The 27,117-nt window shown below is 41.2% G+C and overlaps 1 protein-coding gene across 1 annotated transcript in view; it reads right to left on the bottom strand.

Moving 5' to 3' along the window:
- LOC124003088 (E3 ubiquitin-protein ligase Itchy-like) overlaps window positions 1-27,117 on the bottom strand; it is a 61,351-nt gene that overhangs the window by 1,180 nt on the left and 33,054 nt on the right. Inside the window, exons 10-24 of the mRNA XM_046311138.1 lie at window positions 25,940-26,114; window positions 24,643-24,712; window positions 18,245-18,329; window positions 18,008-18,136; window positions 14,611-14,683; window positions 10,159-10,230; window positions 9,830-9,918; window positions 9,538-9,697; window positions 6,224-6,357; window positions 5,877-6,017; window positions 4,442-4,562; window positions 3,851-3,955; window positions 3,632-3,728; window positions 2,496-2,568; window positions 1-1,967 (exon numbers count right to left, since the gene is read on the bottom strand). The exon at window positions 1-1,967 is cut by the window's left edge and continues 1,180 nt beyond it. Of these exons, the coding sequence (XP_046167094.1) occupies window positions 1,868-1,967; window positions 2,496-2,568; window positions 3,632-3,728; window positions 3,851-3,955; window positions 4,442-4,562; window positions 5,877-6,017; window positions 6,224-6,357; window positions 9,538-9,697; window positions 9,830-9,918; window positions 10,159-10,230; window positions 14,611-14,683; window positions 18,008-18,136; window positions 18,245-18,329; window positions 24,643-24,712; window positions 25,940-26,114 (1,624 nt within the window). The 3' untranslated portion in view covers window positions 1-1,867. The remainder of the gene's footprint in view (window positions 1,968-2,495; window positions 2,569-3,631; window positions 3,729-3,850; window positions 3,956-4,441; window positions 4,563-5,876; window positions 6,018-6,223; window positions 6,358-9,537; window positions 9,698-9,829; window positions 9,919-10,158; window positions 10,231-14,610; window positions 14,684-18,007; window positions 18,137-18,244; window positions 18,330-24,642; window positions 24,713-25,939; window positions 26,115-27,117) is intronic.

The following is a 27,117-nucleotide window of genomic DNA, read 5'->3' as shown; positions in this document are numbered from 1 at the left end:
TCTAGATTTTTAAGATACAATATTACCTATTACCAAACATATTTTTCCTCAAAACACAGTGCTGACCATTTGCGGTTGTGCATGGACATGGTTCATATTTGACTTTTGATTCACAGTTGTTTTGCTACGCTCACTCGAGCGGTTTTAAAATATAGCGTTTTTTTATTTAGCATCAAACCTTTAACAAAATATCTAGAATGACAAAACTGAACCCTATAAAACTAGGGTCGCATTGGTGTTGAGTTAATTACGTTAACTACTTGTTATTGTAATTCTTACCCTCTTATTCACTTAACATGAATATACAGTATATTTCTTAGGGCTATGGGTCTGGGTCATGACTATATACTGTATATTCAGATTCATTCATACTTAGCTCTACTTAATAAGTACGCCATTTGAAAAAGTTCCCTGCATCATACTGTATATGGATGTATACACGCCGAGCATTCATTAAAATCATCTAGTTTGGACACTTAATCGTTTGATCTTTAATCAGAGTTATTAGTTATTCTCTATATGACAAAAAAAGGAAAGCGATACCTTTCAGAGGGAGTGATTCTCACAAGCCGGTGTCTTAGTTCACTTCCTAATTATCTCATTCTTAAAATGTACTCCTAAAATATACTCTTCACCTAGCCGCTGTCCTTGACACGCTGCTGACACTCCCACGTCATTAGTAACTCACTCGGTTTGCCATAAAAATAAAAAATAAAAGTTATTAGCGTATACATTTGAACCCCTATTCAGCTCAAAATAGTACTGTGCTGATCCTGAATTTTTGGGAAAGAAAAGGTCCGTCGTAATGACAACAAACCAGGGTCGACTTCAGTAGGCACAAAAACAAACCGTTTCAAACAGAAAACAAAAATGGCTTGAGCACTAAGACAAAACGTTGTCACTTTTCTTCCATTTGAGGCCTAATGAATACGACCCTGTTTTAATAGAATGATTCCAGGCTATAAAAAAAGCATTCTCCATATTCTGAGTTGAAATCAATAGAGACTTGATTAAAAACGGACTTATAAACAAAAACTTTGGATTGCAGTAAATAATTAATGTCTGGTTTATCTATATTAAGGGCATAAACAGCTGACTAGAAAACTATGCTATTGCACATAAAAAATATAGCTTTTCATCTTTGCAACATTCACAAATACCTTCTGCTACAACACGGTGGTGTGCCAGCAAAGTAGATGCTTTAAGTGTCAATATTTCTTTCAGAAAGAGACAGGTTAAATCAAGTAATACTGTAAATCTCTAAATGTCAAATCGATGAGAGGTCAATGTCTTTTTGGAAGAATCCGCAGCACTCGATCCTAACAGTAATTCATCCATCCATTCATACACTTAACAAATCAGAGCTCAGGGAGAGGAAGGGAAGAAATGACGGCTGACATTGTACTGCATATTGAATAGTCGCCGTGATTATTAACTACTGTGGTGCGGTGTGGAGATGAGACAGAGACAGAAGTGAGTTGGGGAGGGAACATCCCCTCTTCCTCTCAATCCCTACCTCTTTCTTCCTCCCGCTCGCTTCCTCCTCCTCCCTTCCCGGACACGTGGGCTGAATAAGGCAAGCTGCAACAGGGTTACACACAATTTAGGAGGTGAAAGGTAAATCAGTCAGTATTAAGGGTCATCACCATGGAGACGGACTGACTCCAACCTTAGGTGCAGGGGGTGTGTCTGTAATGGGGCTCGGGACTGCAGAAAGGAGTGTTTGTCAGTTTCTGCCCTTACAAAGAGAGCCAGGACCTGGGGAAAAGTGCTGTTGCCTAAAACCTAGACAGAACAAAGTGCTGGAGAGCGTAACGCCGTGTGGAAAACGGCTCCTCATGGCGGCCATTTTGGCGTCCCCATGTTACTACTCCTGTCCGAAGCCCTCAGTTTCCTCAATGGCAAACATCAGTTTTTCCTTCAGCTGCTCATAGCTCTTGTAGGGTGGCAGGTCCAGTCGATTAAAGCTTAAAAACACAAAAGGAACACAGAATGAGACAATTACATTGTAAATAGACAAATGGTACAGACTTCCCAGTTGGTAAGAGCATGGCACTAGAAACACAAAGATTGTGGGGTTCAATCCGGCGGGGATCACAGACACATGGTCCTGTGTAGCTCAGTTGGTAGAGCATGGCGCTTGTAACGCCAGGGTAGTGGGTTCGATCCCCGGGACCACCCATACGTAGAATGTATGCACACATGACTGTAAGTCGCTTTGGATAAAAGCGTCTGCTAAATGGCATATATTATTATTATTATTATTACATAGTAAATATTTATGTTCTCACTGTACAGAGTTGCTTTTGATAAAAGTGGCATAAAATGTATTAGATATTTGATGACAAAATTCATTGTTTGTAGAAAGAGAGGAAAGGTTGTCTATGGTTGAATTGAAAAAAACAAAGTCGTCTTGTGTGGCAGGGCAACGTTTAATATTCAGTCAGTGAAAGTGCTCAAAAACTACCTGTGAGTATCTCCATGAAGGAACTTACCAAGTGTGACTTCTTGGAAGCCAGTTTTCTTTGCCCACCTTCTCAATGCAGAACTTCTGTGGGCCATTACTCCCTAAAAAACAAAAACAAAATTATTTGAAACAACTCTCCTCACTTCTCATCCACACAAGTAACATAAAATTCCTCAATGTCTGTAATTGGGCCTGGTCTAGCAGTCTGTACTTGTTTGTCCATTTCCATCTACAGGTAACTGCCACAATAAAGGACACATTTGAGTAAATAAGGGATACAAAGTATATTGAAAGCAGGTGATTCCACACAGGTGTGGTTCCTGAGTTAATCAAGCAATTATCATCCCATGCTAAGGGTCATGTATACAAATGCCCAGTTGCCCAGTATTTTGGCTATCATGACTAGAAGAAGAGATCTGAGTGACTTTGAAAGATGGGTCTTAAAAGGAGCATAGGGGGTTGTGTGTGTGTGTGTGTGTGTGTGTGTGTGTGTGTGTGTGTGTGTGTGTGTGTGTGTGTGTGTGTGTGTGTGTGTGTGTGTGTGTGTGTGTGTGTGTGTGTGTGTGTGTGTGTGTGTGTGTGTGTGTGTGTGTGTGTGTGTGTGTGCACGTTTGGTACACGGGAAGAGGTGTAGATGTATATGTGTGGGTGGGTTGTGTACGTTTATGCATTCCACAGTTGTTGCTAGGGTAGGGTAATGAACCAAACAGGATGGATTCACAAGCTGTAATACAAAATAAATAATATATGTGTGCCTAAATGTGGATTGTGGAAAGGAATTAATGTGTGTGTGTGTGTGTGTGTGTGTGTGTGTGTGTGTGTGTGTGTGTGTGTGTGTGTGTGTGTGTGTGTGTGTGTGTGTGTGTGTGTGTGTGTGTGTGTGTGTGTGTGTGTGTGTGTGTGTGTGTGTGTGTGTGTGTCTCAGTCACCAGATCTCAACCCAATTCAACACTTATGGGACATTCCGGAGCGGCACCTGAGACCATGTTTTCGATTTTCGAGACCACGATGGATTATTTGCTCGGTATCCATAAACAATCCCTTTGGGTGTGAGTTAGTAAAATTAATAGAACAAAACATATCTTATATTGGGACGGCAGGGGTTAAAAGCCAGCCTTCTCTCTAACTGTTTCAAATCCATGTATTATTTATTCTCCAACGTACCCATGAGGTCAGCGAAGCCACCCATGGGGAGCCGACAGGTGCCGGTGACAAACTGCAGCAGCCTCATACGTTTCTCATTGTCCATCTCCTTCACAAACTGGAATTAACATTTTCACGTCAGAACATTCACGCGTCAAACTATGCCAAACACCCCTTCACAATATTCCATAATTCATGAATTAATGAACTGCTTCATTAAAAAGGTAGAGCAATTCTGACCTGCCAGAACCAGAGGATCTGCTTGCTGCTGCGTGCGTAGTGCCTGTAGATGGTGTGCCTCTGCCAGTCCACCAGGTCTATCTCCTGCATGCCACACAGCATCACCTGGTGGGTGGGGGACAGGGAGGGGACCAGATACTATGTTACACCATACTCAAATTGAGAAGAGCTGTACGCTCTGAGGAAAGTGAGTTTTTACCCAGAGTGAGTTTTGAACCCAGTCCACCAGGTCTACTCCTGCATGCTACACAGCAACACCTGGTGGTGGGACCGGATATCACTTTGGGATATATATATTTTTTTTTTACCCGCTACTGTGGTGATTGACCACTGCTGGTTTCCAAATTGACCCCGAGAATCAAGTCTAGGGCCGAGGCATTCGATAATACAGCGCAAGACATTAGCACTTGAAAGGAAAAGTTTAAATACTTAAGGTAGGTCTCTGTGTAACAGCCATACGGTTAGATTTAAAGGAGGCCTCTATTTGGGTAGTCCCCTTACAGGTGGTCTAAAAAGCACAGTGGTTTTCACGTCACATTTCTTCATTACAGAAACTCATTTCATCAGTCTACGAATGAACCCATTGTGTACCTCCAGTTCCTTGGCGTCAAAGTACTGCAGGTACTGCTGGGGAAGGACCTCATTGAAGCCCTGGAAGAAGGCCTGGGTCTGCTCCTCCACCCCTCTGGATAACCTCCACTCTGCCACCAGCCTGAAGGAAGGACACAGACACACAGGGGGACACAAAGAAAGACAGACACGATGTGTCAGAAAATGTGCTTTTTTTCTATTAGAAGAAAACATCTGATAAAGTGTTCACACACACATTTCTACACTCAACAAAAAATATATATAAACGCAACATGCAACAATTTCAAAGATTTTACTGAGTTACAGTTCATATAAGGAAATCAGTCAATTGAAATACATTCATTAGGCTCTAATCTATAGATTCCACATGACAGGGAATACAGATACGCATCTGTTGGTCACAAGATACGTAAAATAAATAAATAGGGGTGTGAATCAGAAAATCAGTCAGTATCTTGTGTGACCACCATTTGCTTAATGCATAGAGTTGATCAGGCTGTTGATTGTGTACTGTGGAATGTTGTCCCACTCCTCTCCAATGGCTGTATGAAGTTGCTGGGAACTGGAACATGCTGTTGTACGTGTCGATCCAGAGCATCCCAAACATGTTCAATGGGTTACATATCTGGTGAGTATGCTGGCCATGGAAAAACTGGGACATTTTCAGCTTCCAGGAATTGTGTACAGACCCTTGCGACATGGGGATGTGCATTATCATGCTGAAACATGAGGTGATGGCTGCGAATGAATGGCACCTAAAATGGCCCTCAGGATCTCATCACGGTTTCTCTGTGCATTCAAATTGTCATTGATAAAATTGAATTGTGTTTGTTGTCTGTAGCTTATGCCTGCCCATACCATAACCCCACTGCTACCATTGGGCACACAACTCACAACTTTGACATCAGTAAACCGCTCGGCCACACAACACCATACACATGGTCTGCGGTTGTGAGGCCGGTTGGATGCATTGCCCAATTCTCTAAAACGACGTTGGAGGCAGTTTATGGTAGAGCAATTAACATTAAATTCTCTGGTAACAGCTCGGGTGGACATTCCTGCAGTCAAAATGCCAATTGCACTCTCCCTCAAAACTTGAGACATCTGAGGCATTGTGTTGTTTGACAAAACTGCACATTTTAGGGTGGCCTTTATTGTCCCCAGCAAAAAGGTGCGCCTGTGTAATGATCACTCTGTTTAATCAGCTTCTTGATATGCCACACCTGTCAGGTGGATGGATTATCCTGGCAAAGGAAAAATTCTCACTAACAGCGATGTAAACAAATTTGTGCACAAAATTTGAGAGAAATAAGCTTTTCGTACATATGGAACATTTCTGGAATCTCTTATTTCAGCTCATGAAACATGGGACCAACACTTTACATGTTGCATTTCTATTTTTGTTCAGTGTAGTTGGTTTTCAAAGCAATCCTACCTGATGTATTCCTCTTTGTTTTCCTCAGTGACCAAGACATTGCCTCCGTCTGGCTTCAGCTCGTGAGTGGTGATCTCCCCCAGGATCTCCTTGTCCACAGAGAAGTACATCTCCAGACCACACTCCTCCAAGTTGTTATCCCTGGTGGTTGGGAATCACAAGAGTGCAGTCATCCTCATCAGCTCCTCCTCTACGCCATTATCGTTATAGTCATACATTTTCCTCTTCTCTTCCTTATAATCATTCTTACACTTAACCTCACTCAATAACAATCAACAAGCAGTTTCCATTTATAAGGAAAGCTGTTCACACCAATTCCCATTTCTACTCCCAATTCTCGGACTCACTTGATCCAGATGAGGGAGTTGTAGAATTCCGGGTCGATGGATTCCAGGTCCTTCAGGGCCAGGGGTTTGTTCAGGATGCGCTTGTAGAAGGGCAGGGAGAATCCTGTGTCGATGAACTTCCCATGGAACAAGGCCTGGAGAGAAACATAATGAACCAGGGATGTGAAGGGCTGTTGCGGTGACAGTATTACCGCCACGCCGGCAGTCATCAGTCATGACCGCAGTAAAATTGTACGTGACTGTTGAGTCACGGTAATCTCCTCTTACGCACTCTGGACATTCATTGGTAGTACTCAACTCGCTAACGATCATCAGGTCACTAATAGCCTGGTACTCAGGGCTCTATTGTCTCTCTAACCACCCTGACATTGTCCTTCTGTAGCTCAGTTGGTAGAGCATGGCGCTTGTAACGCCAGGGTAGTGGGTTCAATTCCCGGGACCACCCATCCGTAGAATGTATGCACACATGACTGAAGTCATCAAATGGCAAATGCAAATGCGATTGAAAATCACATCAAACACTTACCATTAAAACAGTATGTGGTTTAAACACTCACCCTCACTATGATTGATCATTTTGAAGAAAAAAAGTTAAAAACAACAGGTTGAAACTGGGTGGAAAACATGGTCGTTGTGGATGTTGTTTCAAAGCAGAACAAAATGGACAGCACTTTCCAAGGTGATGATTAATTCAAAACATCCATATGCATATTAGAGCTTATGCATAGGCCAATATACAGAGCATTCGGGAAGAATTCAGACCCCTCCACTTACGTTACAGCCTTATTGTATTTTTTTTTTTTTTTATTCTCCCCGCATCAATCTAAACACAATACTCCATAATGACAAAGCAAAAACAGGTTGTTTGAAATATGGAAATATCACATTTACATAAGTATTCAGACCCCTTACTCAGCACTTTGTTGAAGCAGCTTTGGAAACGAGAACAGCCTCGAGTATTCCTGGGTATGACGCTACAAGCTTGGTACATCTGTATTTGGAGAGTTTCTTCCATTCTTCTCAAGCTCTGTCAGGTTGGATGGAGAGCTTTGCTGCACAGCTATTTTCAAGTATCTCTAGAGATGCTCGATTTGGTTCAAGTCCAGCTCTGGCTGGGACACCCAGGACATTGAGACTTGTCCCAAAGCCACTCATGCGTTGTCTTGGCTGTGTGCTTAGGGTCTTTCTCTAGTTGGAAGGTGAACCTTCACCCCAGTCTTAGGTCCTGAGCGCTCTGGAACAGGTTTTTATCAATGATCTCTCTGTACTTTGCGCCATTCATCTTTCCCTTGATTCTGACTAATCTCCTAGTCCCTGCCACTGAAAAACATCCCCACAGCATGATGCTGCCACCACCATGATTCACTGTAGAGATGGTGCCAGGTTTCCTCCATACGTGATGCTTGGAATTCAGGCCAAAGAGTTAATTCTTGGTTTCATCACACCAGAGAATCGTATTTCTCATGGTCTGAGAGTCCTTTGATTTTGAATAGCCTAATATAATAGGGCATTTTCAATATTTTCATAAACATTACCTTTCGCTAGAGAATATCTCACCACTGAGTTACCCTCTCTCCTTAATTTCTTTATCCAGTGTGCAGAGAGAGGGGCTATTAACAGTTTAATGAAATATGTTTAGTTGTGAAAACATGACTATTGATGTTCCCAAACAGATTTCACTTGGTTTCCCAAAGCACAAAGCACTGGGTATCTGCAGGAACAGGGTTGGAGAGTCTATGGCATACAGAGTTTGAACAGAATATCACCTGTTGTGCAGCGAGAGATGATTGTGGACTACAGGAAAAGGAGGACAAAGCACGCACACATTTTCATCGACAGGGCTGTAGTGGAGCAGGCTGAGAGCTTCAAGTTCCTTGGTGTCCACATCCCCAACAAACTAACATGATCCAAGCACACCAAGACAGTCGTGAAAAGGGCACGACAAAGCCTATTCCCCCCCGGGAGACTGAAAAGATTTAAATGTAAATCCTCAAGGGGTTCTACAGCTGCACCATCGAGAGCATCCTGACTGGTTGCATCACTGCCTGGTATGGTAACTGCTCGGCCTCCGACCACAAGGCACTACAAATGGTAGTTTGTATGGCCCAGTACATCACTGGGGCCAAGCTTCCTGCCATCCAGGACCTCTATACCAGGCGGTGTCAGAGGAAGGCATATTACCTCAATTACCTTGACTAACAGGTGCCCCTGCACATTGACTGTACCGGTCTCCTCTGTATAGAGTCTCGCTATTGTTATTTTCCTGCTGCTCTTGAATTATTTGTTAATTTAATTATATATATTTTTAAGGTATTTTCTCTTAACTCCTTTTTGGATGAAAGGTGTGCCCAAATTAAGCTGCCTGCTACTCAGCCATAAAAGCTAGAATATGCATACAATTAGTAGGTTTGGATAGAAAACACTCTGAAGTTTCTAAAACTGTTTGAATGATGTCTGAGTATAACAGAACTCATATGGCAGGCAAAAACCTGAGAAAAAATCCACCCAGGAAGTGGGAAATCTGAGGTTGTAGTTTTTGAACTCCGCTGCTATCGAATACACAGTGGGATATTGGTAATTTTGCACTTCCTAAGGCTTCCACTAGATGTCAACAGTCTTTAGAAACTTGTTTGATGCTTCTACTATAAAGGAGGGGGGAATGAGAGGGGAATGAGTCAGAGATCTGCCAGCAGCCACAAGCTCAGTCTCGAGCGCTCACGTGAAAGTTCCACTTAATTTCTGAAGATAAAAAAGAATTCTCCGGTTGGAACATTATTGAAGACTTATTTTAAAAACACCCTAAAGATTGATTCTGTACATCGTTTCACATTTTTCTACGGACTGTAACGGAACTTTTTTGACTTCTCGTCTGAAACTAGTGAACGTGTGTCAACAAAAGGAGCTATTTTGACATAAATGATGGACATTATCCAACAAAACAAACATATATTGTGGAACTGGGATACCTGGGAGTGCATTCTGATGAAGATCAGCAAAGGTAAGTTAATATTTATAATGCTATTCTGACTAATGTTGACTCCACAACATGGCGGATATATGTATGGATATCTGAGAGCTGTACTCAGAATATAGCATGGTGTGCTTTTTCAGTGAAGTATTTTTGAAATCTGACACAGGGGTTGCATTAAGGAGAAGTGTATCTATAAATCCGTGCATTATAGTTGTATTATCATAATTTTCAAGGCATTATCATAATTTTCACAATTTCACAGTATTATTCCAACAAAATAGTGTGGAAATTCAACCTAAGTGTAAGTCAAGTTTCACCCCATAGAGAGTATTGAGGTAGGTACCATGGCAATGAATCGTCCAATGAACTTGAAGTACTTGAGGTGGTCAGGGTTGATATAGGAGGCAGGGTTGATCTGGAGACAGTAGTTGTCCTTGCCGGCATACTCAAACAGGCAGTACATTGGGTTCAGCACCTCGTGGGATAGCAAGAAGAACCACTCCCTGAGAACACACACACACTATATAAGAACATGTACCACACACACACACATATTCCATACACGCACACACAAAAAAACATTCAATCTGCAATGCGCTCTAATATGAGTTCATACTTAACCTATCAGAATTCACCTTGCCACTCCTCCATAGTCCAAGCCTTCCTCTCCAGGGAAAATGATCCACAGTCTCCGCCTGAGATCTTGTGGATGAAAGCTCATCATCTGATGGATACAGAATTGGAAACAGTTACAACGTTCGACTACTCTTGGAACACAGCCCCTATATTCATCCACTATTCTGTACCATGGGCAATGGTACAAAAATAGAGTACGGAAAGAATATTACAAACTATTTCTCTAACACTGATGTCTTTTCAACTAGTGTTATTTTTTATTAATTCACAGGCCTACAATATATTATTATTAATTTCTTTATAAAATATCCTTTTTTTATACACTCACTTGCTGGAATGAATCCTCAAACAGAGTTTTGCGGGTGACGGTGATCTTGATGTGCTGTGGCATTGACAGTTGCTGGAAGACGAAGAGAATTACTCAATTTACGGCCACAGGAACAAGAGGAATAACTATGGGTAACCATTTTCTACCCTTCTGCCATAAATGACAAATCCTAACTTCCAATTAAAACTAACTATTCGACCTAAGGGCAACTCCTAATTTTCACTTAAGAGTGCGTGCACGTGTTTACTTCCCTTCATGAATTTAAAAGGAAAATTAGACTGGTGGAAGCCAGATCTGGGCTCCAATACTTGAGCTGTGGTTGATTGAGCTTGCCTGTTGCAATTTAACCAATACGAATATCCCAAAAAGTGCAAATCCACCCACGAGGCATTACAGACAGGCTTAAGCAAATGCTCAAAGTATTGTAAAAATGCTTAATAATATTTTGACCCAGGTCTAGTGGAATCTCCCTCTAACCCGGCAATAAATACACCAATACTCCTTTTAAAGACATGGGGTAGAGTGCACCTGTAAGTGCATACTTTGGGAGAATTAGGACACAATGCCAAAGACTCACTGAATATTTATTTAAAATTTAGCAGAATGAAATCTCTCGAATCTTGTTTTCAAGAGTGTCCAAAAGAAAAACAAAAACGATACTTAGAGGTGGTGGTGGTAGAGGGCAGAGGTGGTTGAGGATATAAAGTGCACACTACAATCTAGTAGTGATTGAAGATGACGCCGTACTGTATGGCTGCCGTCTTGTGAGCCAACTTTGTTATTTTGCGTTTATCTTTACTATTTTTGCACGAAATGCATCCACTATGATTTCTTATGATCAACAAGAACTTTTGAACATCAGATCGGTAGTAAACTAAATCTGCCCTGGGCTCTGTGTAATTCCGATCCAATTTTCAGGCTATCCACACGCCGGGGCTATCCACACGCCGGCCACCTACTCCCTCCATTCTACTGGCCAGTCACTTGATAACAAAATGGACTCTCGTAACTGCAATATTGTGTGTTTTGATGAAACTGGCCTTTCGGACTAGATACCCGACCCTCAATAACCCCATGGCTATCCAACTAGATGGATTCTCGAGCAGACAGGACATTGGATTCAGGGAAATCAACAGCAAACAGTGTGCTGACTCTAGCGCAGTGTAAGTCTCGACCCATTGTTCACCCATCTTGGAATACCTCGCCCATCTTGGAATACCTAGCTAGCGCATCTTGGAATACCTCAAGTTGGCACTTAAACTGTATGAGGCTATAAACAAGCAGGAAGCCATGCACCCGAAAGCTGCTTTCCTTTCATCCTACGTTACTATGGGTGATAAAGTCTTATACCATGGTTACTCTACACACAAGCAAACATACAAGGCCCTCGCTTGTCCCCCCTTCAGCAAAGCAGATCATGACTCTATACTCCTGCTTCCTGTTTACAAGCAGAAGCTGGTCCTCCATTTCGAAGGTTATGCTACAAGACGGCTTTGCTAGCGCTGACTGGAACATGTTTCGGGACTCCGCAAACAGCATCAGCGAGCTAATGAGCTCAGTCACCAGCTACATTAGGAATGCATCACCGATGTTGTCCCCAAAGTGTGGGTTCGCTGATTCCCCAATCAAAAGCCCATAGCCTTGAGGTTGGTGCTAAAGGACAGGTCAACCGCAGCCAACACTAAGGCTATGGCTGAGGACACAAACATGTACAAGAACTGCCTCTGCAGAGCCATCAAACAAGCAAAAGGACAATATAGGAACGAGGTGGAATCCTATTACACAGGCTCTGATGCCCAACACATGTGGCAGGGGCTACAGTCCATTACGGATTACAAAGAAAGACCCAGCTGTGATCTGGCCAATTTTGCCTTTCTGCCAGATTAACTCAATGCACGGTTTGACAACAACAACACCGAGCCGTGCACGAGGGACCCCGCGGACTGGGTGATCTTGCGCTACGCGGACGACGTCAGTAAGGTTTTTAAATCAGGTCAAGACTCATTAGGACTCGGAGGGCAAGACGGTATTCCAGGGCGCATTCTTAGAGCGTGTGCAGGACAGTGGTAGGCATATTCACTGTCATTTTCAACCTCTCTTTTGTCCCAGTCTGTATTCCCCATGTGTCAAGCTGACCACCATCATTCCTGTTCCTAAGACTACCTGCCACAATGACTACCACCCTATAGCACTCACATCTGTAATCATGAAGTGTTTGAAAGGCTGGTTATGGTACAAATCATCTCCATCGTCCCAGGCCCACTCCAATTTGCATACTGCTCAAACAGATCCATAGACGATGCAATCTCAAATTGCACTCCACACTCACCTAGATAAGAGGAATACCTATGTGAGAATGCTGTTCATTGACTACAAAACCATAGTCATGGTGGCATGGGCCCTCAAATCCTCAAAATGTTCTACAGCTGCACCACTGAGGCCATCTTGACTGGCTACATCACTGCTTGGTATGGCAACTGCACCGCAACTGCTCTATAGAGGGTGGTGCAGACAGCCCAGTGCCTTCAAAGTATTCAGGCCCCTTGACTTTTTCCACATTTTATGTTACAGCCTTATTCTAAAATGGAATAAATAAAAATGTTTCCTCAGCAATCTACTCACAATACCCCTTAATGACAAAGCGAAAACAAGTTCTTAGAAATGTTTGCTAATTTACAAAATATAAAAACAGAAATACCTTACATAAGTATTCAGACCCTTTGGTATGAGACACGAAATTGACCTCATCGAAGGAATTGTCCGTAGAGCTCCAAGACTGGATTGTGTTGAGGCACAGATCTGGGGAAGGGTACCAAAAATTGTCTGCAGCACTGAAGGTCCCCAAGAGCACAGTGGCCTCCATCATTCTTAAATGGAAGACGTTTGGAACCACCAATACTCTTCCTAGAGCTGACCGCCTGGCAAAACTGAGAAATCGGGGGAAAAGTGCCTTGGTCAGGGAGGTAATCAATCAGGCCTTTATGGTAGAGTGGCCAGACGGAAGCCACTCCTCAGTGAAAGGCACATGACAGCCCGATTGGAGTTTGCCAAAAGGCACCTAAATACTCTCAGACCATGAGAAACAAGATTCTTTGGTCTGATGAAACCAAGATTTAACTCTTTGTCCTGAATTGCAAGCGTCACCATCTAGAGAAAACCTGGCACCATCCCTACGGTGAAGCATGGTGGTGTGGGGATGTTTTTTAGTGGCAGGGAACAGGAGACTAGTCAGGATCAAGGCAAAGATGAACGGAATAAAGTACAGAAAGATCCTTGACGAAAACATGCCCCAGAGTTCTCAGGACCTCAGACTGGGACGAAGGTTCACATTCCAACAGGCCAACGACCCTAAGCACACAGCCAAGACAACAGAGGAGTAGCTTTGGGACAAGTCTCTGAATGTCCTTGATTGGCCCAGCCAGTGCCCGGACTTGAACCGGATAGAACATCTATGGAGAGACCTGAAAATAGCTGTGCAGCGACGCTCTCCATCCAACCTGACAGAGTTTGAGATATTCAGAGAAGAATGGGAGAAACACGCCAAATAAAGGTGTGCCAAGCTTGTAGAGTCATACCCAAGAAGCCTCGAGGCTGTAATTGCTGCCAAAGGTGCTTCAACAAAGTACTGAGTAAAGGGTCTGAATAGTTTATGTATAGTTTTTTATGTTTAATAAATTAACATTATGGGGGTATTGTGTGTAGATTGATGAGGGGGAAAAAAACAATTTAATCAATTTTAGAATAAGGCTGTAACCTAACAAAATGTGTAAAAAGTCAAGGGGTCTGAATACTTTCCGAAGGCAGTGGCGCAGAGCTCCCTCCCGTCCAGGACCTCTATATCAGGCCATGTGAAAAGGGCCGGCAAATTGTTAAAGGCCCAAGCCATAGTGTTCTCTCTGCTTCCGTGTGGCAAGTGGTACCGGAGCATCAAGTTTGACACCAACAGACTCCTGAACAGCTTCTATCCCCAAGCCATGAGACTGCTAAATAGCCAACAAAAGGGCTACATGGACTTTCTGCATTGACGTTTATATTTTTGCACTGTCTCTATACGCACACACACACACTTTATGCACATTTTACACACTCACACACTCTTCATTTACTCACGCACACACATTCATACAGACTCTACACCCACACACAATCATCAAATACACTGCTGCTCCTCTGATTATCATATATCCTGATGCCTAGTCACCTTACCACCCTACATATCTAACCCTACCATGCCAGTATCCCTGCACATTGCATATGGTATTGGCACTGACCCTGTATATAGCTTACTTACTTTGTGTTATTATTTATATTTCCTGTGTTTTTGTTCAAGTTGGCTTTCTCTTATTTAAAAAAAAATGTATAGTACTACTGCATTGTTGGGAAAGAGCAAGCACGTGTACTAGTGCACGTGACAAACTTGAAACTAGGATTCAGGGTGTGTAGGGTACATACCTGACACCAGAACCTGAAGTACTGCACTTTCGCTTTGAAGTCCCTGACGTAGGTGATCTGGGGCCCATTCTCACTGTGGGAAGCAAAGATGAAATACATTTTCCCATCTCTGAATTGGGTGACACAATTGAACCTTCGTTAAGACCCACCCCAGAATTTGGGGCAAAAAAAATCACAGCGCTACGGTGGATAGCAAACGTTGCTAACCAAACCCGAGTCATGACAAACTCACGTTTCAAAAGCATGGAAGCCAATGAGGACAATGGCAAAAACTTTTTTAACCTCTTAAGTCGACCCTCTACTTTTTCGAACATTCTGTTAAAAATCGCGCAACATTTCAGCGCCCTGCTACTCGTGCCAGGAATATAGTATATGCATATGATTAGTATGTGTGGATAGAAAACACTCAGACGTTTATAAAACTGGTTAAATCACGGCTGTGACTATAACAGAACGTGCGTTTCATCGAAAAGTGCAGGAAAATCTGATCACCGAAAATGGAAACATATATCCATGCGCCACTTCAACCGATTGATAAAGGCGAACCACATTAAATGCGGCCGAGATTGCAATACCTACAGCTTCCACACGATGTCAACAGGCTTGTCATTTGCCTACGATTTGTTTCTTGGTCAATCGGACGCAAGGCAGAGCCTTTCTTCCGGTCTTTGACCGGATATTTTGGTTGAGATTTACCCGGACATTATTTCCAGACGTACCCCTATAGAATATACATCGCCTCGTGATCAATTTGATCGCTTATTAACGTTTACTAATACCTAAAGTTGCATTACAAAAGTATTTCGAAGTGTTTTGTGAAAGTTTCTCGTCGACTTTTTAATTTTAAAAAATGACGTTACGTTATAAGACGCTATTTTTTTTCGTTTATCACAGTCTTCATAGATCGATATCTAGGCTATATATGGACTAATTTAATCGGGGAAAAAAAGACCCAATAGTGATTATGGGACATCTAGGAGTGCCAACAAATAAGATGGTCAAAGGTAATGAATGTTTTATATTTTATTTGTGCGGTTTGTGTAGCGCCGACTATGCTAATTATTTTGTTTACGTCCCCTGCGGGTCTTTTGGGGTGTTACATGCTATCAGATAATAGCTTCTCATGCTTTCGCCGAAAAGCATTTTAAAAATCTGACTTGTTGCCTGGATTCACAACGAGTGTAGCTTTAATTCAATACCCTGCATGTGTATTTTAATGAACGTTTGAGTTTTAACTAGTACTATTAGCATTTAGCGTAGCGCATTTGCATTTCCAGATGTCTAGATGGGACGCCTGCGTGTCAGGTAGGAGCAAGAGGTTAAATGGCTAAATTAATGAACAGTTTCACCAGGGAAAGAAAGGCAAAGGGGATAACTAGTCAGTTGCACAACTAAATGCATTCAACGAGAACTTGTCTTCCGCATTTAACCCAACCCCTCAGAGAGGTGTGGGGGACTGTCTTAATCGACTTCCGCGTCAACAGCACCCGGGTAGCAGTTGTTGTTGGGGGTTAACTGCCTTGCTCAAGGGCAGAACGGCAGATTTTTCAAACTTGTCGGCTCAGGAATTCAAACCAGCGACCTTTCAGTTCCTAACCCATCGCTCTTAACCGCTAGGTTACCAGCCGCCCCAGGGGTAATTGCGACTGTTATACCTTAAAATGCATTGTTTGCTAACTGGTTACCTAGCGCTCCTTGAGTCTAGGGCTGGGCGATATGGCCAAAATATCATATGGTATTTTTCAAATTTTTCACGGTATTTTATGTTTTTGATTAATAAAAGTTCTAAATTTGCTTTATGAGTAGTGCGTGGCCCTAGGGTAGCAACACATATATTCTCAATGGGTCTTTCTCCATTCTGATTGTTTTATACTGTTCAATTCAACTTCAACCTAAAATAATTTCCGGCGTTTCCATCAATTTCTGCATTTCCTGCACTCGTTTGAGATCATTTCCACACTGCCACGATATGGGCAAAATTACCAGGCCTTATTTTTAACCAAATGTTGAAATTGCGATTTAGATCAAAACACTTGGGTGAACTTTTTGATTCATGCAAATATGTTTATTATAATTCTATAATTAGAATATAAATAATAGTGGGCACTTTGAATACAGTGTTGTTTGACATGACAACGAATGAAAATGCCATGGACGAGTTATTGTGACAGGTTAGGAACCCAAGTGATGTCCCGTGTTTCCTAGGGGACGCTATAATCTTTGGCTACATTAAATCTTTATTTATATAGCCCATATATATTCATGCTTTGCCTATTCCTCTTTGATTTAGCAGATACTGTTGCACAAACAACATGCTGATTTAAGCCTCCACCAGTACTGGTATCAGGCTGTATTAGCTAGCTCCGTTCGCTCTGACTCTGCCAGCTAACTAGCGATTAGCATTAGTGGCTAACACGATTTAGCTTAACTTGCTGAGAAAATATAAACTAGCTGTTTGCAGATGTAAGAAACACAAAGTAATATTGTAATTATAGAACGCTAGTGGATTTATATTAAGATCAAAGTGTAAACATTGTTGTCATCAACATTGTTGCATGTACCATGCAGACTGAACGAACGTGTCTCGTGGTCAAGCAACAACAAATACGCTCCTTGAGTGACAGAGGGTGGGACTAGGTCTGTGTGGAAAGCGGCACGAAGAGAGAGAGAGAGAGCGGAGGGACGACTCAAGTAGCGGAGTAAACTATAAAAATGGACATTACACGCGTCGTATCACATTTAACAAACCAAACGTTAAAATACCGTTATAGAATGTAAAGTAAAAACCCAAATCGGTCCGTGCATAAATATGGTATAGCGCCCAGCCCTACTTGCGTCAACATTGAAATCTTTGCTAACACTAGCTAGCCAATTAATATAACATGTTTTCTCCTAATGCATGTTAGTTAGCCATATTAGCTATTATGAATATAACTTTTACACTGCATTCAGAGGCATCCAGTGACTTGCCATAATACAAACTTCATTTTACCAGGTTCACGTGAAGCAATTGTAATGACTGTCCACCACAACATTCCCAGGAGTCTCCTGATCCACAAGGGGTAGTCTGTGTTTAATTTCATTGTGTATTAAAAACAGTTTTGTGTTTAATTTCATTGTGTATTAAAAACAGTTTGCGATCATTGTGAGGGGTTTTCTCCAATGGTTTGAACTAGGCTTTGGACTTCCTGGAAAATGGAGGTGGGCTTAGGGAATGGTCAATTAGGTGGGTGAGTGCACCTGTGAACGTTGACTAATGCGATTTGTGGATTAAAATGAAGTATTTTAAATATGTGGGTGTATTAGCACGTAAGTGAATGAGTAAGCGAGTCTAGAGATTAGAGAGCCATCCAGAAATCAAAGGGTGAATGAACACTTGAGAGTTTACTAGACTCACAGGGAGGATTTGCCCGTGCGAGGGTCTATGTAGGTGGTGGTTCTCCGGTTGTGGTCCACAAAGTAGGGGATGCCATCCACTGTGAACCTCATCTCCCAGCCTTCAGGTAGGGGCTTGTCATTCAGCAGCCTACAGGAGGGACAGACACACACACTTATTTACAGGGCATCGACAGCAATGCAAGAGTTTTGATTAACAGTACAATACTTGTGTTGTTTGTTTAGAAGTTCAACTGACCCTTGTGTCCGTGGGTCCTCCCACTGAGTCATCCGCGTTGTGTGGTGAACAAAATAAACCCTGCCGTTGGTGTCTGTTCGCTTCTCTGCAGTAGACAAAAACAAACAGACGAACAACACTTGTAAAAATAGAGCCCTAGACCTTTTTTTAAATGTACATTTAACATTGCAGATAGATTGTAGCTTCCATTAATGTAAATGTCTGCATATTTCCTATCCCCCAGAATGATAGAAAAGTTGACACCTACACATTCAAGGGTTCTTCATTTTTTTAGAACTATTTTATACATTGTAGAATAATAGTGATGACAATACAACTATGAAATAACACATACAGTGGGGCAAAAAAGTAGTTAGTCAGCCACCAATTGTGCAAGTTCTCCATCTTAAAAAGATGAGGCCTGTAATTTTCATCATAGGTACACTTCAACTACGACAGACAAAATTAGAGAAAAAAAATCCAGAAAATCACATTGTAGGATTTTTTATGAATTAATTTGCAAATTATGGTGGAAAATAAGTATTTGGTCACCCACAAACAAGCAAGATTTCTGGCTCTCACAGACCTGTAACTTTTTCTTTAAGAAGCTTCTCTGTCCTCCACTCGTTAACTGTATTAATGGCACCTGTTAGAACTTGTTATCAGTATAAAAGACACCTGTTCACAACCTCAAACATTCAAACTCCACTACGGCCATGACCAAAGAGCTGTCAAAGGACACCAGAAACAACATTATATATATAGATATATATACATAAACATATTTTTGTATTTTTTTGCCCCTTTTTCGTGATATGCAATTGGTAGTTACAGTCTTGTCCGTAGGGGAGTTGCAGCGATGGGACTCGGGAGAGGCGAAGGTAAAAAGCCATGCGTCCTTCGAAAAGCGAATGGGCCAAGCCGCACTGCTTCTTAACACACTGCTCACTTAACCAGGAAGCCAGCCGCACCAATGTGTCAGAGGAAACACCGAACAGCTGGCGACCGGAGTCAGCTTGCAGGCACCCTGCCCGCCACGCCTCAAGGAGTTGCTAGAGCGCAAATGGGACTAGGAAATCCCGGCCGGCCTAACACTTGCCTAACCCGGACGACGCTGGGCCAAATGTGCCTCGCGGGTCTCCAGGTCACGGCCGGCTGTGACACAGCCTATGATCGAACCACACCTGAATTCATTGTCTATTTAAAGAATCAATGGAATCTCTACATGGAGAACGATGAAACATCCAACATATCTCCCTCAATAATTTGAGAAGCAGGCAAGACAGTTATGAGAGGGAATAATTTGTAGTAATACATTGATTACTGCATCGTTGGGTTTAGACCTGGCAAGGCATTGGAGGCATTTCACTGTAATTGTGCACGTGATATTAAAACTAAGATTGTTTCTTGCTGTTTAAAGAGAGAAACCGTTAAAACTACAGTTGGACTTAGAGTTAAGTAAGGCAACTTGAAGATGAATTTAAAAAGACTTCAAAGAATTACAAGCTGCAAGATCAGCATTAGACTAACTGCTTACAGATAAATCAAAAGCATCTTTTTTTCCAGGCTAGACACAGATTATATGAATACGGAAGTAAGCAAAATCTCCTCCTTTCAAGACTGGCAAATAATACAACTGCACCAGCTGCTATCCCTTCATTAAAGCATCAATCAGGGTTGGAACGATTCAACACTAGAGAAATTAACTGTCGCTCTACAGCTCAGACTCCAGCAATAATCTGGCTGACATGCAATCCTTTCTGGATAAACTCTCTCCCAACAATACCTGTGGGAGGCAGAATTACAATGCAAGAGATATCCAAAGAATATAAATAGAAAAGGCAATTAAACCCTTCTGAGAATTGACAAGAATTAACAGAATCCCTATTTAGGAATGTATACAGACTCCTTTGCCAATGGCGAACTACCTCCAACTTTAAACCGTGCTAATATTAATCTTATTCTAAAGAAAGGTAAACCAGCAGAAGACCGCATGAGCTATAGGCCTGTGTCCCTTATTAATGTGGACAGTAAACTCTTATCTAAGACCCTAGTTAGGAGACTAGAAAGATTTCTACCACCTTTAATAAAGCTGGTAGACGCAAAGGCATTCATTCATCAATTTCATAAATCTCCTCCGCATAATACAACACGGTGAGCAATCACAACATAGGCTCACTGCTCGATCACTGGATGCTTAGAAGGCATTTGACCGAGTAGAATGGCCATACCTATTTAAAGTACTTAAGCGGGAGATAATTTCGTTAACTGGATAAAGTTGATACCATGCCCCTCAGGCCAGTGATAAAAAAAAATGGAATGCAGTCGCACAGTTAGCATTGGTCCACGAAACTACCTCTAAGTTCCTACAGACATAAAAATGGTATCCACGAGTTTCTGACTCTGGGGAATTAGGTAAACGGCATCATTGCTAAATCCCAAAGAATCCCTTTAAAGTCTGGAGAGATATTTGCAAACACCTTGGGAGAAAGGATTACTTCTCTGTTCTGACTCCCCTTATTAAAAACAAGGTCTTCCCCCTGGTGTTCCTAACAGCATTTTCCACCTCTGGTAACAGAAAGATAAAAGGTCAATAGAGATGTTTGATGGTGATATTGCTATTGTTTCAGCAAATCCAACAAAAAATGTGCTGTATCACACAGACAATTCTATGCGTATCTTATTGAATCCAACATGGTGTTCCCCCCACAGAACCCAATACGAACCACAGTTGACAAAATTGTATAGCAATTTTTATGTTGCTATACACTAATGTTGAAAGTAACACAGGTGCTCTGACTAGGGTATGGGAAACAGAGCTGGAAAGAGGCCCAGAAATTCAAAACTGGATAAAAGATGTGCTCGAGAGATACAAAAGATACAATATAAAGATTGTGCAAAAGGTTCATATGACTTCCATTATATGTAATAAAAATGAATGCGAAATCATCTGATACCTGTAATATGTGTAAGAAGGAAAAAGCCACTCATGGCCATCTGTTTTGGACTCCATTATTACAATGTTCTAGGAATGGATAAAGGAATTCCATTCTAGGAATGGATCATCTATAAGTGTCATTGGAAATAGGACCTTGTTTACCATAGCACAGCTCAATCTTAAAAGAAATACTCTTTGTTGGCCGCAAATGTATTCTCCTTAACTGTACGAGCTACCAGCCACTAACAATACATCAGGGGAATTATAAGGTCTTTAAAGTGCTGCCACTGGAGAAAATGAGCACTATATTTCGGAACAAGGAAAGAGATTACTTAACAATATTGGATCTCTTCTCCCTAAACTTGCAGATACCCTAAGAAGTGTCAATATACAAATACTATGGGTCTTTTGTTGATACAACTGGACCCTGGCCCATTTGACTCCGCTTTCTTGTATGGAATAATTTTTGTTAGGGATATTTTGTATTCTCTATACACTACAGCCACACACTATGCAACAGTCAAATTAAGGAAGGCTTGTATCGAAAAACAAATCGTTAGAGGCAATGAAACATTGTAAGAGAGCAGAGAGTGAACGTACAATTGTTAAGTGTGTTTTTGTTCGCTCTCATTGTTTTGTTGTTTGTTATGCTATGTTTTATGTTACCTGATTATGTTTTTTGGAAATCAAATATATGTACAATTTGTTTATGATGTTGACCTGAAACAAGGAAAGATGTATTTATTTTTTACTTTGGAAAAGGCTTTCATTGACCAGTGAGTAGTCAAGCCCTCGTCAGACCAACAACGGTATAATTCATAGAAAGCCTGCCTCTTTACACTAAACGGCAGGTGTGCGCCCATAATTCCCGCTGTCAAAATATAACAAATATTTCTGACACACCCACAAAGCAACAGCGAGTGCACTAAGATTTATGTTTGCATTTGGATCGTTAAAATAGTGCCGTCAAGGCATCTACAAACTAGGTTCGGCTTGTTCCTAGCAGAACTCGGTTAGGTGAAGGGAACGTCTGCCTCGCATACTCCCTCAAGATCTTTGGTCAAAAAACAGGAACAAATCTGCCATATTAAAGTTGTTTGTCCCACTTGAGACTAGGCCTGGGCGGTATACCGTATTTTATGATATACCGGTATTGATGCAGGGACCGGTTTGGGTTTTTATTTGAATGTTTGGTTTGTTAAATGTGATACGCCATGTGTAATCTCAATTTTTATAGTTTACTTCGCTACTTGAGTCATCTCTCTCCCCCCTTTCTCTCCGTGCCACTTTCCATACAGACTTAGCCCCGCCCCCTGTCACTCAAGGAGCGCATTTGATGTTCCTCAACCACAAGACACTTGTGTTCAGTCTGCATGGTCAACTCAGCACATGTAACAATGTTGATGACAACCATACTGTTTTCACTTTCCTTCTTAATATAAATACACTAGTGTTCTATAATGACACTATTCATTTGTGTTTCTTACATCAGCATGTTGTTTGTGCAACAGCATCTTCTAAATCAAAGAGGAATATGCAAAGCAAGAATATGTTAGCTACATGAAGTAGCTAAGAGAATACATGCAATGTAGCCAAAGCTTATAGGGTTCCCTAGGAAACAATTATCAGTGTTTAGTTCCTACCTTGTCACAAAAACTCCTCCCTGGCATTTTAATTCATTGTCATCTCAAACACTGTATTCCAAGTGCCCACTATTATATTCTATAGAATTAGAATAGTCATTATATTCCCATGATTCCAACAGTTTTGCTCTAATTAGCAAGTCAAATTGCGATTGCAACATTTGGTTAAAAATAAGCCCTAGATTATTTTCCCAAGTAAAAATACTTTCAATTACTACTCAAATCATTTGTTTTGGTATCTGTACTTTACAATTTTTATTTGACAACTTTTACTTCAATACATTCTTAAAGAAAATACTGTAATTTTTACTCCATACATTTTCCCTGATACCTAAAAGTACTCGTTACATTTTGAATGCTTAGCAGGAGAGGTAAATGGTCAAATTCACATACTTGTCAAGAGAACATCCCTGGTCATCTACTGCCTCTGATCTAGAGGACTCACTAAACACAAATGCTTTGTTTGTAAATGTCAGAGTGTGCCCCTGGCTATCCTAAAATAAAAATACAAACAAGAAAACGGTGCCATCTGGTATGCTTAATATAAGGAATTTGAAATTATTTATACTTGTACATTTTATCAATTACATTTACTTTTGATACTTAAGTATATTTAAAAGTAAATACTTTTAGACTTTTATTCAAGCAGTATTTCACTGGGTGACTCACTTTTACTTGAGTAAATGTCTATTAACGTATCTTTACTTTTACTCAAGTATGACAACTGTAAGTCGCTTTGGATAAAAGCGTCTGCTAAATGGCATATATATATTACAATTGGGTACTTTTTCCACCACTTCAATTGAGTGCAGGAAACACAGAAATGATAAAAGTGCTGAAATTTGTTTTGGTTGAAGTTGAATTGAACAGTATAAAACAAATCAGAATGGACAAAGACTCATTGATATCACTTAGAATATATGTGTTAACCACCCTAGGATCACTCACTACTCATAAAGCAAATGTAGTACTTTTATTATTCAAAAAATAAAAATATTGTCATATACCGTCATACCGTCCATTTTTTCTTTAAAAATACTGTGATATATACCGTGGCCATATCACCCAGCCCTACTGTATCAATAACATACCCAGTAAAACTTCCTAAAAATAGCCAGAAACAATTAAGATAAATGAAAAAAATTATCAATTGAAGTTTTTGCTGAGGCGGTCTTCATTCTCACAATATTAGATCTAACTAAGATGTTTGGGTAAATATTTCTCAAGCTAAAAAAAATAAAAAGTAGTCTCCTCTCATTGAATGACAACAAACATTTAATTGAAGAATCCTTATTGTTGACCACTCACAGACAAAGGGGCGTAGACGTTGACTACCGAACTTCAGCTTACCTCAAGAAAAAAATATGCACTCGAACAGCCGGGGGAAAAAAACTGCCGAACACCAACACTAACAAAAACTTTACAACATTTCTGCAAATTGTGTCAACTGGTAAGCATAGAGTAAGCTTTAGAATCCCTCATCGTACCACATATAGATTTCCATTGCAGTTGTATGCTTAGAAAGTTAATTGAATCCTAATCTGTCAAAATAAAACAAACTGGAAACGTCAATTTTGGGGGTAAAGTGAAAGTGTGAGCAGTTGCTAACTAACTGGAAGTAATTGAAGCTAGCTTGCTAACTAACCAAACGGTGGGGCAAAAACAATGTATAGTTAGTTAGCTATAACACTGCCCTGTGCTAGCAAACATAACGCTGCCTCCAAAACTGGCAAAGGCATTTCTGGGCAATGTTCACCTTTTGATGTTGTGTCTGCACTTTCCAAGCATAGTGACATAAGTTACAGTTGAAACGCATTGTCGTGGAATGTGCCACTTACCCCAGCCGTGTGGCAGCGGCCCAAGTGGGTCAAACTCTTTGTTTGCTGCAGCTATTTGCTGATCCTGGAGCTATAATGGAGAAACAAGGAGGTGAAAGAGTTCACAGTACATGTGTTGAATAATGCTTCTTTACAATTGTAGAAGGGAGGGAACCTGTGTGGGGGTTGACAACTCACATCCTGTCGTATATGTAATTATCAGAGGACTCGATTTTCCCTTCCAGTATTGGCGAAAGGAATGTCCTTTGTTAACAGACACCCGCCGAAACTAACACGTTAAAAAGTGAATACTGGATCAATATTTCTAACATAAGAACGTGGGGAATTGTCAGATGATCTACAGAAAACAAATGTCATATAGGCTGTTATTTTGTGATGTCATTAAAATGATGAGGATATACTGTAACATGAAAAGTATACGCACTATATGCACAAAGTTTTCATTCAATACGTTGGGCATATGAACAATTATGAAAGTGTTTTTGTTAAGAGAGGGCTGACTGGCCTAAAAATCCATGCTGTAGCTCTGTTCAAGACAACATGACAAGTATTGGAGCCATGGGCAACTAAGGAGGACATTGTGACCTCGTGGAAAATCAGAGCCTTACAAGCACGCCGAATGAATATCCATCGAACTACCTTTCAGTCCGCTAGGGACCCGTTTGCTTCGTATTAAGTTTCAAGTCAATAATCTATCTCCGTGTATGTGTTTATCCTTTATTATTGAGTTAGATAATAAATAATTAAACCAATTTGTGTAGTGCTGAATCATAAGGCTGGGTTTTTTGCAGATGCAAGGAGGATACAACGTTCAGAATGATGATATGATGAGGTGATGATTAATAAGTTGACTGTTAGATAATAAATAAATAGATCTATACCTTCTAGAGTTTAATTCAGGAGACGGTAACTCTTTAAACAACTTTTTCCATGGTGCCCAAAATTGTTAATTGTTTTACACGATGAATTTAAAAACGGGTAACAATTAAACATAGTTAGTGAGAGACAACAGTCCTGAGATTAATCAAGGTCATGTCACGACAGTGGCCCAATCCCAAATCCACCCTTAGACAATATACACTTGTTGAGATCTGAGATGATTTGACAGGTGTAAGCAATTTGGTAATAGGTTCAACTTGCCACTTTGATAAGCTAGGAGATTCTAAGGCTAAGTTTCACCATATTGCTTCCACCTTCCAAATAATCTCAGATCTCCACAATTTAGGATTGTGTCAGTGCAGGGAAGTGCACACTTTGGGAGGAAGAATAGAGTTTTGCAAAGTAGCCTGTGTCATACCCCAAAAATGAACCTCTGGTTGAACTGCTGCATGGCCCCCTGCAGCTGGCTGCGCTGGTGCTGCCACTCCTCATAGTTGCGCACAGACTCCTGCGTGGGGCGCTGCCACGTGGTGGTCCGGGTGATGTGGTCCACGAAGTACACCCTGCCCATGGGGTCCACACGCCGCTCCCACCTACACGGTACAGGAGGGGAGAGGCGAGTGAATTTTGAATGCCGGCAAAATAATGAAGGCCCTGTTTGAATAGTTCAGAAATAAGGATCCATTTCCAGTCCACCTTTCTTGAAGTAATCACAGATCTGAAACGGTTGGATTGGTGTAAGTAATAGGGTGGTAACCTTGCTTACATCTATCCATTAACTTATACACCAAGTATAGAAAACATTAAGAACACCTTCCTAATATTGAGTTGCACCGCCACTTTTGGCATCAGATCAGCCTCAATTGGTTGGTGAATGGACTCTACAAGGTGTTGAAAGCATTCCACAGGGATGCTGGCCCACGTTGACCCCGGTTCCCACAGTTGTGTCAAGTTGGCTGGATGTCTTTTGGGAGGTGGCTCATTCTTGACACACAGGAAACTGTTGACCATGAAAACCCAGCAGTGTTGCAGTTCTTGACACCTACTATCACCTGGCACCTACTATCATACCCCGTTAAAAGGCAATTCAATATTTTATCTTGCCCATTCACCCTCAATGGCACACATACAACACGTCTCAATTGTCTCTAGGCTTAAAAATCCTTCTTTAACCTATCGTCTCCCCTTCGTCCACACTGATTGAAGGTGATTTAACAAGTCACATCAATAATGGATCATATATTTCACCTGGATTCACCTGCCCAGTCTATAGGTGTTCATAATGTTTGGTACACTCAGCGCACAGTGCCTTCGGAAAGTATTCAGACGCCATGAATTTTTCCACTTTTTGTTACTTTATAGCCTCATTCTAAAATGCAAATAAATACAAATCCTCAGCAATCTACACACAACACCCCATAATGAAAAATGTAAACAGGTTTTTAATTCTTTGAAAAATAAAAAATAAATACTAACTGAAATAGTTTATTTACATAAGTACTCAGACCCTTTGCTATGAGACTCAAAATTGAGCATCCTGTTTCCATTGATCATCCTTGAGATGTTTCTACAACTTGGAGTCCCCCTGTGGTAAAC

This window comes from Oncorhynchus gorbuscha, linkage group LG18 (genome assembly GCF_021184085.1).
Source record: "Oncorhynchus gorbuscha isolate QuinsamMale2020 ecotype Even-year linkage group LG18, OgorEven_v1.0, whole genome shotgun sequence".
NCBI lineage: Eukaryota > Metazoa > Chordata > Actinopteri > Salmoniformes > Salmonidae > Oncorhynchus > Oncorhynchus gorbuscha.
This window is presented reverse-complemented; position numbering and strand designations above follow the sequence as displayed.